The sequence below is a fragment of the Sabethes cyaneus genome, chromosome 2 (assembly GCF_943734655.1).
Source record: "Sabethes cyaneus chromosome 2, idSabCyanKW18_F2, whole genome shotgun sequence".
NCBI classification, from domain to species: Eukaryota; Metazoa; Arthropoda; class Insecta; order Diptera; family Culicidae; genus Sabethes; species Sabethes cyaneus.
The window spans coordinates 88422322-88444812 of record NC_071354.1 but is presented as its reverse complement, the minus strand read 5'-3'; the positions used below and the strand labels follow the sequence as shown (position 1 = coordinate 88444812).

Below are 22491 nucleotides of genomic sequence, written 5' to 3'. Positions count from 1 at the left end.
GAAAGAAATTTCCTACCTCGCGGAATATTGGAAAGTCAATTACGTAAACCTGCTGTTTCTCACGTGCCTATTTTTATTCGATCCGATGGGTAATAATAATATCAGGTGTCTTGTCAATTTTAAATAGATAGTTAGTGCCTTGAAACACCAAAAGCAGCCTTAATTCAGCTAACAGTGAATGTATATTTTTCTCACGTATCACGTACCAGATATGACTATGGTTATTTAATAAAGATCAACTAATTATTAAAATGATTTTAAATGATTTTACTCTTTAATTCAGTCGTTATTGAGAAAATAAATTGAAGCTAAGTCGACCGGCATCAGTGGTATGATATTAATCCTACGAGCGTTAATTAAAAAGTTGAAAAGGATAGCTTCATCTTGTTGAGGAAGGCAAAACTGCTCACTTCTATTTTATATTGCATGCTTAGTTTGAATATTTAAAGTTCTGATGACAACAGCCTCACCGCATTGCCGTCATTCTAAGGATCCACGCACTATATGCTTCAATCTGATGAAGCTGCGACGCATGTTGGGTTTGTTGACAGATGTGTCACCATCAGAACATTTCCGGTGCTATCTTTTCTGTGTGACAGTTTATTATGAAGAAAATCAACTTGATTTCAGCACCGGATACGAACAGAAAGTGCCTAATTGAAAGTTTTCTGATTTATAAGCTAGTTAAAAAAAATTAACGACTTGTTCTATCATAACAAAAAGCATAGCTGGACCTTAGGTGTCGAGTGGAATATACAGAGATTTTCCTTAGTACCACAACACAGAAATGAATTCCGTAAATTTAGTTTTTCCTCACGATTTCATGCTTGCAGAGCAGCATTTGAACAGCTAAACTCTAAAATACGCTGCGTCCAGCACCGTCGGACGAGTGAGCAATGTAAAAACCACGCGCTGGAGTAATCAGAATTTAATTTGTTCGTTTGTGGACCAAGTTCCGCTTGCATACATTTCCGTTTGCTAACACTTTGCATTCATTGGGCTTGGCGTACTGCTATTCCTTTCCGCTGTTGATGATGAAGATAATGAAACAATTTGCATAAGATAATACCGTTTATAATCCTGGCAGCTTCCACATCGAGCCGGGTTTACTGGTGGTAAGAACACGAGTTCTCCGTTAGATACCAGCAGTTGCACTCTACTTACACTGGCTGGGAGGGGGAGCTTGCTCTACTATCGCATGGATAAGGTGTCTCTTTTTGACGTAAAAATATTGATGTCATTAAGTATTTCATAGAAAGACCGCACGCTTGGTTTAACAATATTGATTCGTTTGAATCAGATTTCGATTTTAGGATGTAAACGAATTTTTTTTGCGGAAATAATGGACATGATCCAGTAGCTAACGTCATGTAGCAAAATAGAAAGCTCGCAAACATCAACGTCAACTGCTGAGGTCATCTGGATGGCATTTGAAATGAACATGTGGTTTCTCGGAGCCTAGCAGAGCTTCGAAAGTGAATTGATCATAGATAATTTAATGTGAATGGTCACGTAATACTGCCATTTGACGGGGGCCATGCTGTAGCCATGTTTTCTGAACGACAGAAAATCAATCGATACAAGCCGTGAGCGGAAGCCAGCCTTTTCATGCATTGGTTATGGTACATTTTTTAGACCTTTCCACGTGCAGTGATGGTATCATAGTTACCTGAAGAAAAAAAATTAAATGGCTGATTTCTTTACAGTTTTAGCAAAAACAATGCAGTTCTAAAAGGCTCCTTTGCACAGCAAACGATTTTTCCTTGCGGAAGATCCGCGAATAAGAACAACCGGAGAGTGGAAGAAAATAGATTTTATCTTATCCAGGAATCGCTTTACCACGGAAACAAAAGGAAGAGAAAAGGAAAATGCTGGCGAATAATAGTTATCACTTCGGAGAATTTATTTTCCCTCTTACGTGTAAGGCGAGATATTCTCCCTCTTGGCACGATGGCCCTTATCATTATTGCCAGAGGCAGAAAAACGCTTCTTGTTTGCCATTGCACGTTGACCTTAATTATTTGTATCTTACTCAGACGTATTGGCATTGTGTGAGCACGATTTTTTTCGGTTGAAGGTCGGAACGGAATTGTGATGGATGACATGCCAGAAAAGCCTGATCATTTTGAGATGTTTTTCGTAGCATTAATGTTATCCGCGGCAGGGTTAGGGCTTATGTATTTAGGTTTTGGATGTTTATGTATTAGAAATTATTTGATATATGGGTCATTCCACGCCAAGTGACCGAGAAAAAGTTCAAACGTGGAATCGACCTTCTAGGATTTGAACCAAATTTCACTAGATTGTTCGTCTTCGGTCAGAAAGTAAAAATCCAAAATTTGGTGCCGACCGCGTATTCTCTCGATTAATGGGAGCACCTACATTTTTAAGGAAAATACCCGTTTTTGTCACAACCTCTTATTTTCTTTTACTTATATCCCCAGAAATATTAGATTTAGAAAGACACTATTTTCACATTTTTAAAGATATAGAGATTGTATATATTTTTGGAGATATATTCGCGTTTTCTGTCGATCTCCAATTCATCAAAACTGTTCAAAAATGCAGCATTTGACTTCTGTTCTTGCTGCTGCGGTCACATTCACATCTCGCTGAGATTGTTATCACATAAATCACATTATTCATCACAATTTCTCTTGTTTGTTACAATCAATCTTGGTATTTTCTAGCTGAAATAAAATTCACGTTTATTTGATCAAAATATTTCTTAACATTAATTAATAAATAGTTAATAAAACTTACTTCAAAAGAATACAGACGATTTCAGCTATACGGCAATTTGCTACTTTGTTTGTAATCAATTTCAATGGTCGTCTGCTTTAATATGCGAATTTGACATATCAGAAAACCTAGCTGTATTAAACTTGGTTTCAAGCAAGCTTCAGTTGAAGTTGGTGGCTGTTTCAATTGACGACGGCAGAAAGTCAGGCACGATTTGTCGACATTGACTAGGTTAACTTTGATATATTTTTTTGAAACGATGATTCTACAATAGGGCTTTTGCTACACACACATGCAAGACATCTGTTGGGCACACATTGCCAATTTTCCTATTCGATGCAGCAAAAACGTGCTGGATAAAATTATCATTTTTTCTAAAATTATTCATCATTTTAAAGTAACTAATAATTAAAGTATCCGACAAATGTTCCCTAAAATATATGCTGACTTTTGGTAACTAAGGTTTCGGTGAATTCGCGTTAAATCGGTGTCTCAAATATACTGTTTTTTGAAGCAGTATACGGCATAGGCGGCATAGGCCAAGTTGAAAGTCACGGAATATAAAATTGGTTTTAGCATAATAAATTGCTTTCTTAGCCGAAAGCAACTGCTGGCTATTGATATTTGTTTAGTTTTATTCCGCTAACATAGGTCATAGTTACATTCCTGATCATAGCTACCGCGTCTTAGCTTATTTGTTGAAAATATTTTTTTATTTAGTAAACAGATATATTACCTTGCAATATGTATGAAGCAATTTGTAATTTCTGTTTTAAATGAAGAAAATAAATCATTTAAAAAATTTTGCTCTTCCCAGCCCGTGTGTTTTATATGGAGCTGTCACTTTTGCCTGCCCAACAGATCTCCAATACATATGCACTCTGCAAACACCCTATTGATGAAGGGACGGTAAGGGAAAGTAAATGAAGAAGGATTTTTTGAGAATGAAGGGGAGAGTGGAAAGGAGGGGGGGTTAAAGGTAGCTACGCCTAACAAGTTGTTGTTGTGACTCCTATCTTTTGTCCAATGCTGGAAGTTGCATGGGTCGAACCAAGCTATAATCAGAGATTATAACCGGATTTGAACCCACAACACCTGCCAGGGCGTGTGGCTCGCTGGTACCCGTGTACCTTTGAACCATAGAGGCGCTGGACAAAAGAAGTCTGCACAACCCCCCTTATTAACCGTAGCGACATGGTTGGGCTATTTTTAGACACAAATTGTGCCTCTTCCTCCACCTACTGTAGAAACCACCGATCGAGAAGTTTTAATCTAACTTGTTTTTACTTTCAGGACGACGACTTTGATAAGCGTTGCATTGTCGGATATGTTACTCAAATTCCCGGATCTTCACACAATTGTGCAGGTAAGTAAAAGGATTAGTTTCACTAAATTCTATAATTTTATTATCACTGGATTTCTTAATTTTGCACAATTCAATACGATACAATTTGTACTTGCACTTGTAATTTGCTTCGGGTTGAACGTAAACACTACGGCTGACGTTTCGCTGCTGCTACCAGATGCGTAGAAAGAGAAGCATTGAGTGAGTGTGGCGGCGACGTTTTTATACTTTAGAGCCCGAAAGTCAGAGACGAGCGAAATGGATATATACTGCTCGAATCAGTTTTCGCGAATGTTCCTTTTATCGGCTGTGGATCATCATCCAGGGTTGTTCACGGTTGATGTCTGCATAAACATTAATAATTCGTCGTGCAGGAACATAAACATTTAAATTTGATGGCTGTTCATAGTCAATCAATATTTTAACATTGTTAATTTTCTCAAAGACATGTCAATTCGTAAGTTTATGGCAATTATTAGAATTTTGATTCCGCACTACATGTTTTATGACGCGTTTTGCTTAGGCGGCCAACATTGCCCCTACCACCCCTACTTGATGTTCAGTAACGTTGTTCATCAGTAAGGAAAAACCCAATTGGGCCGACCCCGGTAGTAATGCAATACTGAACCATGACAAAAGTGGAGAAAGAAATCGTTCCATCAGTTAATCATTCGTTGCCCCACTTAGTATAGCATAAAGTTATTTGGCATAATGACTTTTTGGCATAATTGATAATTATGGTTAGTAATTGGTTAGTGCTTGCTTACAAGAGGCAATATATGATTAATTCATGCGAGGACTAAGGAAAAATAACTCGCAGTCAGATTGCTTAAATTCGTGGATGGCGACAGGTGGTGAGAGGGTGTGGAGGATCCGTGGCGGCAAGGAACAAATTTTATCAGAGCGGTGAAGTGACCAACGAACTGGAAGTAAGCTTTGTAGTTATGGGAAGAATGTGGGGTCGCGTCGTGGATTGGAAGGCGATAAACGAGAGGATGTGTATGTTGAGGATAAAAGGTTGTTTCTTCAACTACACCATCATAAACGTGCACTATTCTTAAGAAAATAGACACAACGACAAGAAAGAAGCATACGGGCGGCTGGAGGCAAAAGTCGGCAGCTGTTCGCGAAGAAATATCCAGATCGCCATCGGAGTCATGAACGCCCAGGTCGGCAGGTAAGCGATGTATAGACCGATGATCGGGCCCATAACCTGCACACCGACCGAATGAAGACGGCTAGCGATTCATCAGCTTTGCGGCTTCCCGAGGCCTGCTGATAAAAAGCACTTTATTTCTCCGCAAAGATATTCACAAGCCACCTGGAGCTTACTAATTGCCCGTATTCACATTGATGGCAAGTTTTTTCGAACAACTCTCTCTACGAGGTGCGGACGTTGACTCGGATTATTACCTGCTAGCAGTACTTATGCGGTCAAAACTGTCGACAGTATATATCTCGTGCCATTTTCCTTGGTTAACCCATTTTCCTTGGTTAAACTTTCGGCAATTAGACAACCCGTAAGATTCCGAGAGCTACGGACGGCTGTTGAATAGAGCTCTACCTTCCTTTGCGGAGCTCGATCCTCGATGCTTCTACGCCTTCTTCAATGGAGCAGGATAAGTTCGGTCGTCAATGAAGCCGCAATCGCGATACTAGTAGATGAAGAAACTCCAAGTGCCCGAAATGACTGGTTTGACGGAGAATGGAAGCGACGAGCAGCGTCCCGGCTGCCGATTTTAAAGAGATTAGGCGAGAAATCGAACAACTAAAGACTAACAGTCAGTTGTTCAGAACCGCCGGAAAGGCCGACCGCTGCTGGCAGAACTCTTCAAAAATGGTAAGGAACCATTAGCAATGGTACGGTTGTGGTTTGTCCCATCTACACGAAGGACAACCGCCTCGATTGTTGTAATTACCGCGGTATTACATAGATCAACGCCGCTTACAAGGTGCTTTCTCAGATCTTGTTACGTCGTCTATCCATAACAATAGAGTAGTCGATCCTCAATAGCTATAGCAATAGAGCAGTAATAGGTGGGTAATATGAGAGCCCGTGCTGTCACGGATCAAATTTTCACACTCTGATAAATTCTCCAGAAATGACGGGAGTATGACGTGTGCATGTTTCACATTTTCGTGGATTTTAAAGCAACATATGGCACAGTCGAGCACGCACAGCTGAACAAACTGATGCGGCTGATTACAGCTGCTGTGATATGCTACGTGCGTGTTTCAAGGACACTTTCGAATCTCGCATAGGTTTGCACCAAGGGAATTGTTCTGTATATTATTTAACATTGCTATTGAACGTCTAATTCAGAGAGCGGTTATCGAAACGAGAAGAACGATACGTATTTTTGGCGGAGTACAACCCGAAAGCAGAGAGTGGCGCAGCGGTATGAGCTATGAGAGATTACCAACGTACACCTGACGCAAGTTGGGGAGGATACGGTGACCAGCCATGTCGCAAAGATGCCGGATGATTTGGCACTGAAATTTGTTCTAAAAACGAATTCTACTGGCACCACAAATAGATGCTAGATGGCTCGACCTACAACCTGGTCGCCTTTCGGATGTTAGGACGTTCAACGAATTCCTGGCGACGAGTATCCCAGGACCAAGTACTATGGAAACAAGTTCTTGATACAGCACAAGCCACCCCGACTCTATGCTGCCAGCGCAGAATGGGGGCGAAAAAATAAAAACTCATGGCCTTCGGAAGGTTCGATCGTCGGAGCACATGCTGTCCTTACTCGCTGTCGTACTTTCGAACTTAAAATTTAGAGATAGACCCTAGGTTCTAGTATTTCTTTTTGCTGTAACCGCAGGAGTGAAAAATATGCTTTTTACTATCAATCTCTTTTGTGCGTGTTTGTGTGTATTGAAGGTTTTACCCTTCCTGTATTCTCAACTTTTATTCTTCGCGCCAGTGCTGTCTCCAATTGTAGTCATCCTTGGCATTCCTGAACCAATACATTTAAACTGTAAGAGTGACTTTTGCACTATCAAGAGGTTTCATTGGGGAAATATAGAAATCAGCACGAGGAAAGGGTAAATGGAGGGCCTGAGAACTAATCCATCCTAAGGTCATTTTGATACCGAATGACTTGACTCTACTAAGGTTTGAACCAGGTAACCATGTGGCTACAAAGCCGTAGTTTTTCGTGTTTGTATGGTTTGAAGACCAAAAAGACCTAGAAAGCTAAGATTTTTTTCACATAACATACCAAGAATTCAGAGATGCATTTTTTTTGTTTTGACGTAGGACTATGCTTACGGCAAGTTTTGAGATAGGGTGTCATTCCAAAAAATCGAAAAATGCGAGCGTCACGAAAAATGAAAGGTTTTGAGCGCTAATAGCTCAGCGGTTTTCCGATCGATTTTCAATATTCTTACACCAATCGATCGGAAAATCTTCTAAGAATTGACCCAAATGAAGAAAAGTATGGATTCTTGATGTTGAACTATCGAAAAATTGAAAATAATGAGCCAAAATTCTCGCTTCGTGATTGGTTGGAAGATTCTTTGTGATGATCTAAACCTATACCAATTTGATATCTGTGCTTGGGAAGTAAGCCAAAACAAGTAACCAAGTTTCCTCATTTCAACAAGATTTCTTAACACCGCGGTTCAACCTAGATCATTTTGATGTCCTTGCTTGGGAAGTACGCCAGAGAGAGTAACAAAGCCCCCTCGTGCCAACAGATTTCTTACGAACGCGATTAAACCTAGTCCAATTTGATGTCTGTGTTATGGAAGTGTGCCAGAAAAAATGACACAAGTTCGTTGTCCCAACAAATCGCAAATTCTTTACTGCGAGACGATTAAACCTCGGCGAATTTGATATCTGTGTTGGAAAAATGTGCTGCACCTGTACTGTTCGGTTATAATACGACTCTGTATGAATACGCATGCTTGCCGTTTCATTAGAAGTGTAGTGGAAAGATGTGCTGTTGATAAAATAGGATTGAATTGGTAAAATCCCTTCAACGTGGGAAACCATGGATAATAAAAACAATCTTTAATTTCAGTAAAGTAGCAGGAAAGCAATAGTTTGTGTTCTTGATTTTGTTAAATTGTTTTCAAATGCACAATCTTTTGAGAATTGAACGTATGCAATGTTACTACTTTGATAAATGTTACATACAACGCATGTAGCATGTATATATGTTGCATATAGCATGTAGGGCATTGTCGTTATCGTCGGGCTACTGTTATGGTCGGGCCATCACGATTTTACAGTTTTAGTAACGCATGATATCTATGATACAACCATTGTAAAACTTCTTACTATGATAGCTAACTTTTCACAATATTGTGAGTTTCAATCGTGTATTCAAAACACCCGTACTAAATTCAGTGACGAAATCTTACAAAAAAAGTTTTCCAGGCGCAAAGAACTTTTCTCCAAGAAATGATTCATGAAATGCAATTATCGAGATAAATTTTAAATATATATTAACTGTGTTGTGCTGCACACGAAGACTGTAGCAAAATCCCCCCAGTAAGGTGTTTGCGAAGGCTAAGGTGGAATACTATAAAAGCGCTATTTGTAAAGGTCGGGCCACTTGAGTAGTCATGGGTGGGCCACCATAATTTTAAGCGCAGTAGCGCAATAATCGCTAGAGAATGTCAGTCACGTAAAATGTGATGAAATAAAGCCAAATTAATACGATAAAACCTAGATTTTTGTTGTTTTTTTCATTGTAGTTGTACACTTCGGAAAAGGCGATTGTAGCAATATTGATTTTACAAGATCGCCAAAATTTCACAAAAATGCAATCAAAAATAGGGTCTTAGTACCTATATGAGCCGTTGTTTACGGAATTCATTCTTTTCATGTCTTTATAAAGAATTTCAATACGTATGTCTTAGATTTTCTGCGATGGCCCAACCTGTACAACATGGCCCGACTATGACAACATTTTTTGTCTTAACGTAAACGCCTATAACTTTTTTGTTTTTCGAGCAATCAGTTCAAAACTTTCCGCAAATATACCTTATTCTTAGACCTGTGTAACGATGTATTTAGATTTACAAAATTCCTTTTGAAACGAAAGTTATGGGCGAACTCGAAAACGTGGCCCAACCACGACGACACTCCCCTATACATGAAGAATCGAATGATAACAAGCATGAATACATGCTACTATCATTATAAAGAGACTTACGTAGTCCTGCGTCTCCTATATATGCGGTCGTGTCTTGTACACAACCCCTCTGATTTTTTTTAATTTAAAATGTCCGTTTTCTTACAATTGAGAACAGAACACCTTGTATCTTCATTGCCTTATCGCAACTTTATTTCTTTGAAAAAATATACATGTCTAAGTTTTAGGTATAATTTGAAATTTTCATGTTTTTGCAATCATAGAAAAATTACAGCATCAAGTCGAAATTTTTAATGAAAAACTAATTAATATATTTTTCATTTGATAGCAAAATAATAAAAATCGGCTGAGTGGTTCAAGAGTTATGAATTTGAAAAATAAGGTGCCGAGGTAAAAATAAGCAAAAATAATGATTTATGGTACCATGCTAACTCAAACGAAGCGTCCCAAGTAATATTTGGTTTAAAATTTTCAGAAAAAAATCAAGTAGGTACACATGGTTTGAACAAAATCGGCACACTTTTAAATGTTCTAAAACTCAGAAACGTAATAATGTATCCTCCCGTTTAGCTCGACCGCTGTCTCTATCTGGTGCTTACATCATTTCTATCTTTCTTTTATCACTCTAATGCTACTAATCCGTATCATCCGGAAATAATTATGTATAACATCAAATTTCAAACAGAGGGAGGGGCCCTTGGCACACCAGTGGATTTGAGAATTGTTTTGACGTAGGACTACGTCTTTGTTTACTATACTGGGATTGGGTAGCACTTTGTGAAAACGAAAATAGAAGTGTAATGTTTGAATGAAAGATTTCAAATGCTAATAACTACTAAACTACTGAACGAAACTGTACAATTAATATGTCGTTGGATAGATAAAATGATCAGCAATTTTATGGAGGGAGCAAGAGAACAATTTTATGGAGGGCGTAAGAGGGGAGGGGGGCTCCTATACAAATGAAACACAAATTTCCTTAGAACTCGAGAACTAATCAAGCAAATGGAATTAAATTTGGCGTTGAGGGTTTTTTGAAAGTAGGATTTTTTTCTATGGTGTACTGAGTCCCCTTCCATTTCTAAGAAGGGGAGCTTCCATACAAATGAAATACAAATTTCCTCATAAATCTTGAACTAATCAAGCAAATGGAACCAAATTTGGCACATGAGGGTTTCAGAAGGCAAAATTTTTTTCTATGGTGAGTTGAGACCCCTCCCCTCTTGAGGAAGGGAGGCTCCCATACAAATAATATACAAATTTCCTCATAACTCGAAAACTAATCAAACAAAAGGAACCAAATTTGGCATGTGGGGGTTTTTCGAGGTAAGAATTTTGTCTATGGTGTCCTGAGACCCCTTCCACTTCTAAGAGGGGGGCTCCCATACAAATGAAATATTAATTTCCTCAAAAATCTTGAACTAATCAAGCAAATGGAACCAAATTTGGCATATGGGGGTTTCAGAAGGCAAATTTTTTTTCAATGGCGAATTGAGACCCCTCTCCTCTTTAGGAAAGGGGGCTCCCATACAAATAATATACATATTTCCTCATAACTCGAAAATTAATCAAGCAAAAGTAACCAAATTTGGCATGTGGGGGTTTTTTGGAGGTAAGATTTTTTTCTATTGTGTACTGAGACCCCATCCTCTTCTAAGAGGGGGGGGGGGCTTCCATACAAATGAAATACAAATTTCCTCATAAATCTTGAACTAATCAAGCAAATGGAACCGAATTTGGCACATGGGGGTTTCAGAAGGCAAAATTTTTTTCAATGGTGAATTGAGACCCCTCCCCTCTTTAGGAAAGGGGATTCTCATACAAATAATATACAAATTTCCTCATAACTCGAAAATTAATCAAGCAAAAGTAACCAAATTTGGCATGTGGGGGCTTTTTGGAGGTAAGATTTTTTTCTATTGTGTACAGTACACAATAGAAAAAAATCTTATCTCCAAAAAGCCCCCACACGCCAAATTTTGTTACTTTTGCTTGATTAATTTTCGAGTTATGAGGAAATTTGTATATTATTTGTATGAGAACCTTCTTTCATAAAGAGGGGAGGGGTCTCAGACCCCTCCCTGTTCTAAGAGGGGGGAGGGGCTTCCATACAAATGAAATACAAATTTCCTCATAACTCTAGAATTAATCAAGCAAATGAAACCAAATTTGGCATGTGGTGGTTTTTGGAGGCATGAATTTATTTTATGATGGTTTGAGACTCCACACTCCTATAGTAGGAGGATAAGGACGCTCATAGAAATGAAACAGAAATTTTTGCGTATGTGCCATATTTTCTGCTATGTAACAAGCGGTAAGCTGTGAAAGTAAACTAGTAAAACCTTCTCGAAGCAAAAGACAGTGAATCGACGGTGGTAACTTACGTGCCAGTTGCCTTTTATGTCTAAAGAGAAGGACATTCGAATGGAACATCATATTTGCGAAGAACGTGCTTTGGCTTTAATATTATTTGTAACCAATGGCCCTTTTAAAGGGCACAAACGATTTAAAGGAAGATTATTGAAACATGTCAAGCTACGTATAATCATATTCAATACAATAATCTGTGGGCTTTCATTCATCATTCATTACTATTTCAACCTTTATGTTGCACACAAGTGATTTTGAAAAGAAATCTCTGTGTGTCTTTTAAACATTCACTTAAACAATTGCACTCACAGATTCGTATAAACATACATATGCCGGAAATGAAGTTAACATTAGTCTTTGATCTAAGGATCTGATATAGTCCTACGTCACCTTTCCGTACAACGCTTAGACCTTGCAGTTTTTAGATGACGTTGTGATGAAAGAAACTGGGCTGATGAATGTTATTATTATTGTTGACAAATCTCCTGTTCAATTATATTTTATATAAGTACGGAAACTGCATTTTCTGTACTTGTTAGCTATAGGCAGCTTCTTTTCCTTTAATATTATTCTTTTCTATAAAAACGCAACAGTCACATTTTTAATTTGTCGTTTGAATTTAATTTTTAATTGCCGTTTGAAAAATGTACCCAAAGAAGTACGCATTGCAAAACTCAAAGCAAATGAAAATCATTTCTCGTGAGTTATTAAAATCCCCCTGCCAGGTTAATGATGCAATTTTCAGAATTATAAAACTCTGAAATATCTAAACTCCAGAACTTCACAGTCTCGAGTAAGCCTCTTGTATTTGGAATTAAAGCCCAGATTTGTAAAGCTGGCCCCTTACCAGTGCAATGCTTCGTCTATACACCGCGGACAGCAAACAAAAGCAATCATCGAGAAAAGGAAACAATTTCGTTTCTCCTTTTAAGAGGAATTAACTTGAAATGATCGTGAGAAACATCGCCTCGTATTCTGGTTTACTGCCGCCAGTCGTCAGTAAGCTTCCGGTACGTACGCGGAAACCATAGAGTGGAAGAAAAAAAAATTCAAAGCAAAAATAGCAGCTGCAAAATGGCTGTGCTAACAGCCCATTAAAAAAAGTACAGACACTATGGTAAATAAACCGAATACAGCAAGTTACCTATAGAGAGCACCGGAAAATCTGTATAAATAGACGCTCATGCTAACTCGAAATGGAAACAGAACAGGTGAATCATAAACACACCATTAAAAAGCTTCTATAGAGCTCTATAGACTATTGCCAAGTGTGCTTTTAATTAGTACTATCAACATTGCAGATCTGAATTTGTGGAAAATGTTGATACTAAATTATTTTTGATATTTGTGCAGTATTCAATGCTGCATTTTTTATTCCATCCACAATTATTCATTTTTTCAAATTTAATTCAAAATGTCGTTCATTAACCAGGAAACGAATAGAAATTCATTTTCCTTCTTCATTCCTCAGGTGAAAATGGAGAAAATAAGAACTGCGAATACTGAGTTTTCCTTCTTGCCGTGGTTAAGTGGCATTTGTAAGTTATTCAGAAAAATATCAAGCCTCGAAACACTGCGTGTAACCTCGCGTGACGTAACGCCGGCTCCGATTGGAAGTACCATGATCCCACTCCATAACTCCTTGATGCTCGACACCTCTGGCAGTTCCGTGCCAGGGGGCTGGATGATTTTCTAGCTTGCCGCTGTTAGAATGATTAGTTTGTGTATTTGCCTTGTGCAATATGTACGGAAAATGATGCAAGTCCGCGAGAGGAAAAACACTTGGAAACCAGTTTTTCCGCGCTAGACATCGCAGGGAATCGTAAGGGATATAAGTGAGCATACTGTGACTGTGAGCTTGCAGTGGGCGGTGTTTGCATGTTTTTATTTCCTGTGCGAAGAGTGTTGTATTTAGGTGCCTTTTGCATGGCTTTGTTGGCTCTTTAACTGTACTCATGCACTGTTCTTAACGCCGCCATAATATTACAGTTCATGAAAAAGTTTAATTCAAACAAGGAAACACCATTTACACAGCGGAGAGAACTTGAACGAATTAGAATGTTAATTTCAGAGTGAAAGGTAAGGAATAAAAAAAACGTAAACGGCCAGTTGAGAGAGAACGTGACTCAGGGGCCCAAAGAAGATTAATTAACCGAAAAAATGCTTGAAGGTTGAGCAGTAGAATTGAATTGAAAATGAACTGCAAAACTTTAACCACTATGTCGGGGAAGAATAAATGCTTAATGCGAGAAATGTAGATTCAGGCAAACTGAAAATTCTTGATATTAGGCCAAAAATATAGACTTAGCGAAGATTTAATCACTATGCTTTAGTGGCACACATATCTTAAACCACAAATGAAAAATCGTTCGCGTGTTGTCTGTATAGTTTGTGCTTAAACTGTAGATAGGTACGTTTGAATTAACCTTCGTTGTGTTGTTTCTGTACAGCACCAAGAAACGGAAGCAATTCATAGTAATCTGCTATGAATTTTATATTACCAACATTAAGTTTTGGTGTAAGCTTGGTAAGTACAAATTTGGCGTATATTAATAATTTTTAACTGTATAATTAATATACAGTTTTTTCAAAGGCCCTTGTTTAAAACAACACTTCTTTGAAAATGTAGAAAAATATGTAGAAACATTTATTTTAAAGATTTATCATTCAACTTGGAAGTCGGTGAAATATGGCTGGACTTAGAACTAGCTGAGCACTCGATCGGGATTCAAAATTAGCCTGAGTTCCTTAGCATTGCAAGCCTGAAACCAACGATTTAAGCGAATCAATCAATGAAATCAAATGTGAATCATTAAATAATTTTGAGCTGTCGGAAACAGCAAACAAAATTACAATAAACGTAAACTTTGCTCCGAAGTTTTAATTATTTTTTTCAGCCAGGTTTTGGTTGTTTTTAAAACTTAATTTTGAGATTTAAATATCAGTCAAGAGCAAAAAAATTGACTAACAGGTTCCCGTACTAGCACAGTTGTTATAAAGTTGTTGTGTTAACCGAAATATGACTAATTTCAGACGTAATTCGGTTGCATCAACTAAATGGACTTATAGTGTGCTACTGGGTAGTCGAGTAATCATTCAGCAGTGCAATTCATGAATGAATTGTTTTGAAGGGTAGTAAACTGAAAAAGACAAGCACTGTCAGTAGCTCAGTAGTCATGTCCATGGGCTGATAGATAAAAGAATACTACCAGGGGTAAAACTGCATGCGCTGAATGCGTATTATATTCATGCAGGGCTGTCAATTCTATCGAGTCCTACCGGGAACACGTATGCCAAGTTTGATGCAGAACGATTCAACCGTTCCGGAGTTATGGCGGTATATACAAATATTCAATGATAAGAAGATAGAAAGATTTTGCATTCTCAGATGTTTGCTTTGTTTAGCTTTAACAGTATTTTATATCCGGCGTTTACACCATTTAGATCCCACTCAAAAGTAAAGTTGTTCAGGCGTTCCGAATTTAAAATACATAGAAACAAACGAAAAATACAAAAAAACATAAATTGATGTTTATATAAATAGATAGATAGAATGTCACAGACTAAAACTAGAACCTGTGATGCTGATAACGAATATGGAAAGCTAGATTTTTCAAACTGCACGTATTATAAAAAGTACAATATATTATTTTAATGCTAAATTAAGTCCAGTTGTTAGCACAATATGACATACTATTTTGTATTGTTTCCGGTTCATACTAACTCGTGAAGCACCGTTAATGTACGTGAACGGAACATCTGCACACCATGCCATTTTCCTGTAGACTTTACGAGAAGCAGAAGATTTATTTGCGTGAAATATTACTGTTTGATTGATGATGATACAAAGCAGCAAAACAGCAAAAGCTAGGCGTTACATTTCCTTCTGGAACATGGTTTGCCGTTAAGCTGGATCTTACCATCGATTTCTACCGAACAGTACAATGGCACGGCTACAATCCTAGGGACACTAAGTTTACTGTTTACAAAACAAAATCTCGTTTGAAGAAAGGAGAATTGTCTGGAGTGATTGATGTTAGGTATAATATAATTCATCATATACCCAATAATGTTTATATAACATTGTTACAAAATCGTTGTTTGCGTTGCTGTTTTAAGCCATTCTGAATGGCCCATTCATTGAGATTTTCTTAAAGTTGGGTTAAATGAAAACAGTTTTCTAAAATCAAACTTTTTCTCCAATAATACGATAATATTATAAGTTATTTCTGTCCTCTCATAATTCTATAATTTGCCTTAAAACTGTCAATTTACACACCAATTTTCTGAACGACAATGCTTTACACTTTAAAGTCCTTACATAGCACAAATTTGATCAAACTGATGTATTCTAAGCAGAAAGAGCCTTCAAAAGATTCTGAGCAGAATTTTGAAATAAATTTAAAATATTTGAAATAAAGTGTTCTCCTTGGCATAGTTCATTACAGCTACAAAGATTTACTGGATTGTACTTGTTTCTGCCATAAATCATTGTGATCCTCTAATTGAAATGATTTTCCCTCTTTATAAACGTATGTTAGGTTTCGAAGCTTGGTTTCAAGCACAGACATACAGACGAGACACTCGCGATAATTCCAGCGTCCATTCAAAAACTACTCATTTTCCAAAAAAGTATGTTTTGCAACTTTGCCACACCGTGGCGCTCGAGTGGTGTCTCGAGTTTTCAGTATAAAACCATTCAAATGTAAAAACCATACAGTATAAAACCCTGCAAATATAAGCGATTCCGCGACATGGTTGCTAGTGGAAAGGTTGCTAGTGTGAAAGCAAAATGTGTAGGACGATGGTTTTTGAAGGATTTTCTTCGTTCGTCAGTGTTTCAAGATTTGTGTTTCTCTTCCACCTCATATGTTGGTTTTAAAATTAGTAAATAGTATTAATTGATATCAAAAGTAAATAATCCCAATTATATCATACAATAGAAATCCAATAGTGTTGAAAAATCATCTCTAGTGATTGAACCCTCAATGAAAATTATAGATAATTACTTTTACGCGAATTCCAAACGCAAAACAGTTTCAAATTATCGTGACAAGTCTCCTCGCAAACAATTCATAAAAAGGCTACCACATTCATCACGTGATTTTCCTCTTTAATTGCTGTGCAACTGTGTTGGTAATTGTGTACGGTAAACACTGTTAGCATGCTAGGCTTGCTATGAAAACTGGCGAAAGGTAGAAATCAGTTTGTTTCGTCACTAATTGCTCGATAGTTATCAGAGAATTGTGATCAAATCCCTCTGTGTGTTTGCTAGAGGGACCAAATTGGACAAGTGAACAGTTGTTAAGCAATTGTATGCTTCATATCTTAATTACCATGTAGTTTGGATAACAGCTGGTTTTATTTATTGTAAACCGTCCCAGCGGTAATGGTGGTACATAGTTTTATGTTATCAATGTTTATATAGTTTATAATGTTTAATTATCGTGTGTTTTAATTTATGTGTATGTGTTCAAATGTTTTTCCGTCTTCCAACTCCAATTTCACGAGAGCACAGAATAGCATCAGAAAAACATCGCAGATTTTTTTCGAGACTTGTTTTCGAATAAATTACGAATTTAAATGAAAATTTACTTGTAACGCCGATAATTTGTGCCATTCCGGTAATTATATTGATTACCGAAACAATTTAACCTCTCAATGCTTGTAACTGAGAAATTGAACATTGAAATGTTTTGGTTATTAATATAATTGATGAATGTGGTGGTGATTTATAAACTCAAAAAAAAAAAAATTATTATGGTTTACCTTGATCGTTGGGATCGAATTCGGCTTCCAACTCCTCTCTGGTTGGCTCCCGTTCGCCATCCGCCCCCGTATCTGGCTGTGGTTTGCTTCCATTTACGTCGCCCTGTTTCATTTTGGTTCGAACCTTGTGGCCCCGGAACGCTGCCTGGATTTTGGTTGCAGCTGCTTCGACTGAAACAAATAAATTATAAGCAAGTCAGATAATTGCTTTTGATAACGTTTGTTTGTAGGATGGATGTGGATAGAGGATGTGGATTTTCGGCGGTGGTTAGTAATTAATGTTCTTGATAAGAACACAAGGAATACAGCGGCATTAAGTCGAAGCGACAGTGCATCCTTCATTATGTGACGTTACGTAATCCATTATATACTGAAAATAGATTTGAATTATGCTTTATGTTTTAAGAGAAACCTATATTGTTAGAATAAATTAATTGACAATCTGCTGACAAATATAAAGTAAATTCATTTTGCAGATCTTTTCAGCAAAATGGCTCATGCTGTTCTTATTACTAACTACAATAATTTTTCATCAATATCTTCTCTATAGTAGCCAATCATGATTCCTCTTTTCCTAAATATATTCAATGATGAAACAAAAATATCAGTTTGCATTTGAATTTATGTTTTTCTTGATTAATCCCACTGGTTTGTCTCTTGATAGAGAAAGGAAGATATAACTTTGACAGAAGATGGTGCATTGAAGCTTTGCAACATCCTACAGACCTACCTGCACCTATTCAAATGTAGATTGAAATTGAGTTTTAATTTGATTCTGACCAACATTGGTGAATGCTTGATTTCGTCTTAATATTTTAGCAGCTTTATTTTCATTATCTCGAAGACCTGTCCTGATTTAGCCGTACTTCCCACATCGAAAGGAGTACCATGCTTTCTGCTAGCTACGGGTTACTTCATTTTGGCAGACTTTATGATAAACCCAATCCTGACAATTTCCATCTAAAGTTATCTTTTCTACACTTCTGCTGGTAATGTAGAAAATATCAATGTCTTTCGCGTGTTACAATGCTATGTTAAACAGTAAATTCGATAACCTTTCACTTTATCTTCGACCATCTATCGTCGCAAATGAGGTTATTCCGCTATTCTGAGGTACAAAACAGCCTAATTCGTTTCGTTGAAAAACCATGTTCAAGGCAAATCCGTGGTAACCCATTTCGTTTAACGGGATCGTACGTCGCCTTAAAGTATATGAACACATGGTGGGTGTGCACGTTAAATTCTCGGAATTTATCAACAATCTGTCGTAAGGTGAACGTTTGGATATGCATATTTCTCGTAGATTATATGTCTACTACATTTAAAATATAAAGTTTAACTTGGTATCTCCAAAACAATGGTTAAGGTTTTGTCCGAGCTGTTTCGGGTTCTACCCCATAATACATCGTACGAAGTGGGTACTGCATACGGCCATTCCTTTGGATGTACTGAAGTTGGTTAACATTAGGCTGTTGTCATTTGTACACTTAATAACATGCTTCATTTGTCTCTCAATTAAAACGAACCCGTGTTATACCTTTGTCAGTTATTCCCGAATGGCCGCAACTTATATTTTTATATTCTACATCTTCCTGGTCAGTGAGTTGATTTAACTTATCCAATGTGATAAAAATACAGTTTTAGGTCAACATTACTAAGCGACAACACCATTAACATAATTGTAAACAACAAAGGTCCCAAGTTGCTCCTCTGTGGTACACCACTCAATTTATCGCATCGTGACGAAATGCAGGCTCCCGATTTTAAGTTCACTGTTCTATTACTGTAACATCTGAGTTGCATCATTCAGTTTAAGGGGTTATATACAGCTGAAAGCTCGAAAAAATTTGATTTTTCAACCATTTTCCTAGAGAAATCGATTGAACTGAGTAAAGTAAAAATTGGCAACATATTGATATTGATATTTATTGAATAATTTCAACCGACTCATTGGTCTAAATGAATTGCTGGCTGGGAAAGGCCACCTTGCGATTCCCAAAACACGCATCCTAAAAGTGCTATAAAAACCCAGCATCTTTTCAGTTGTTTTTCATTACAACTTATCGTTAGTTTAAGCCTAAATACATTTTGGGACAGAATAGCAAATTACATATTACATTATATATTACATTAAATTCCGTATATACACATATAATTACAATTGGTCAAGTATTAAAAGTCAAAATGTAGTCTACTACGATTGTAGTCTACTGCCAAATGTCGGGCTCCTGTAGGCCATAGTTGGAGCGATGTGTTCCTATGCGTAAAAGCTGTTGATGTCGTTGAAGGCGCAATGGGCAATACAGTTGGAGTGAAGAAAGTACAGCAGGGCTATCGTATATCCCCACTAGTATCTTGTATGCCATACTAGCGTTGATATCTTTACACCGTTGTTCAAGTGAGGTAATGCCAATTAAATCAAATGGTTTTCGTAAGATGGTAGTTTTTCGGGATTCCTCCAAGGTGGCATAAGGCAAATTTTCCTGACGAAGCGTTTCTGAATTCTTTCAATACGTTGAGATCAGTAATCATAGTGGGGACCCCACAGAGCGCAGCTTGTTTCAAAAATGGAACGAACAAGCGAGCAATACAAAGCGCGCAATGCTCTAGGGTCTTGAAATTCTTTGCCAATCCTTAGTACCATTCCCAGTTGTCGAGTTGCTTTACTGATGATCATCTCGTAATGTTGTCTAAACGTTATTTGCTCATCCAAAATAACTCCGAAATCAGTAACCCTATCACCACGTTGCAGGACTTGGTCATTGATGCGGTAGTTGTGTACCAATGTAAGTTTTTTTTTCGGGAGAAACTGATGACAGCACATATTGGGATGTTTATAGTCATGCAGTTGCAAGCGCACCATTCAGAAAACCAGTCAATCATTTTTTGAAGTTTCAAACAATCGTCGGAGTTGCGAATCATCTAGATTTTGGCATTATCCGCATAAAGTAATCTACTGCCGGACGGTAATAGTCGAGATATATCGTTTATAAACAAAGAACAGTAGTGGTCCTAACGAGCTACCCTGAGGTACTCCAGAATTATTTTGGAACCAACAAGATAGAGATGCACCAAGTTTTATGACCATCCTGCGGTCTCGTAATCAAATGCAGCCTTCAATTCAGTGTAGACTGCATCAACCTGGAAACGCTGGTGCGCGAAAGCATAAAGAGATGAACTCTAGCTGTGACGTAGATATGTAGTTCTTAACATGAAACCAGAGATGCTAATAAACAATTGCCTCGAAAACTTTTGAGCAAGCGCACAGAGAAGTAATTTCTCGGTAGTGTTCCACATTCCGTTTGTCGCTTTTCTTGAACACAGGAAGGAGCACTTCCAAATATGAGGAAATTGATGACATTGCATGGAGAGAATTGGCGATTTCAAAACCTCAAAAATGAAGCGATTGGCGATTTCAAAACTTCACAGCATTTCTTCAACAGCACAGCAGGGATGCCATCAGGTCCCGGGTAATGACACTGTTTCATTCTGCCAACGGCTTCAGCAACTACAGCACCAGTAACATTAAACATTTCAGCTGCAATCTCATCACTTGGAACAAAATAAAGTGCTGATGCTATACTTTCCGATGCAGCGCACTGAATACTCCCGAAAAATATTTAGTGAAGTAATAACATTTACGGTTTAGGGTAGAAGCTTCGTCGTTTTTCAGATAGAAAGTAAACCATCCTCCTTATGCTTTGAGTTTACAAACTTCCAAAAACTTTTTGGATTAAGCCAAAGATTGCGCTCTGTTTTTTGTACATAGGGCTTGATATTATGGTAAAAAAATCAAATAGTTTTTATTCGTCTTTCGTAACAGTAAGATTCAATTTTCGTATCATTTTCTGTTAATTTTTCGTAACCCTCATTGTGTAATAGGTCTAAAACCAAATTTGCATAATTTCCCAAAACATGACGACTGGAATACGAAGCATACTGTTTATGCGACTGTCGTTAATTGCTGAAACTCCTTTCGAAATCTAATGGTTTCTAAGGTGAAGCACTTCAAACGATGTAGTGGCGGCTAGTATGCTCCTGTACCCACACAGGAGATAACAATAAATTTATTCTGTCAACACTCCGGTAATATTGTTGAATTAAATTGCATGTTTCGAAAATTTATTTTTCTCCCTTCTTCTTGTTATGCTTGCCAACGCTGAAGGTGAAAACCACAGAGCGAGTGGCCATGTCGAGTGCCAGCAAGCTCGCAGTAGCACAAAATATAGATTTTATTTTACGCAAGACGCACGTGAACTGAATTGTTCTGAAAATTTACTCATTTGTTCAACCTTAGCTTTGATTTATTGGATTAATTTTTTTATTTCTCATTCATTTAAAAAAAATCCAATTACGTTTGATATTTTTCTCTATACCTAGTTTAATTTTTACTAATTGCTACAACTTAACTAGATATAAGTATAATCCGCTTCCATAGTAGTACATTGGAAGCAGACGCATGGTTATCTATCAGTGTTTATAGATAAACATGCGCCTCCTTCCTATTCACTACTATGGAAGTGGATGGTACTTATATCAAGTTAAGTTGCAACGGTTAGTTTTGTAAACAAATTTTAAAACCGTACATTTCACTTTCATGAAATTAAGTAGATATGAAAAATCATGTAGAGCAGTCTTATAGACTGTTATTTATCGTATGTTTCCTATAATTCAACAATAATTCAACATTTTTAAAAACTTTTGATGTAGGTACTTCTTCGGAATAGTCGTGTTAATCACATTTCAGCAATCGACAGCGTATTGCTGCTCTGTTTCATCACTCGAAGCTTATCATGAAGGGCAATCTACGGTTGGAACCACTTTTGATTGCCTGTCAAACAAGAGAACAGGCAGTCGATTACTGACATAACTTTATCGTTTTATCGTCTGGCTAAACAGAAATCACTCAAGACAGCAAAATCGATTAAATGGACGAAGCAGTAGGTAAGGTAAAGTTGGTCCGGCATACCTGCACATCTGTCGATAGCAACACAGTCGAAGTAAGTCTAATGGAGCAACCAAAGCAAATATTTGCGTCCGCTTCGGGGGCTTTCATCTGGCATTGTGGACAGGCTTGGCGAACCGTTTTATTAATAAACTGCTGTTTGTTTTCCTTAGGTCTATAAATTCTGTCGAATGTAACAGTTTTAA

General features: G+C 37.5%; 1 protein-coding gene across 1 annotated transcript in view; it reads right to left on the bottom strand.

The window, feature by feature from the left end:
- Positions 1-22491, bottom strand: part of LOC128735665 (uncharacterized) — a 108215-nt gene that overhangs the window by 15837 nt on the left and 69887 nt on the right. The window contains exon 2 of the mRNA XM_053830150.1: positions 17341-17511. Within this exon, the coding sequence (XP_053686125.1) occupies positions 17341-17452 (112 nt within the window). The 5' untranslated portion in view covers positions 17453-17511. The remainder of the gene's footprint in view (positions 1-17340; positions 17512-22491) is intronic.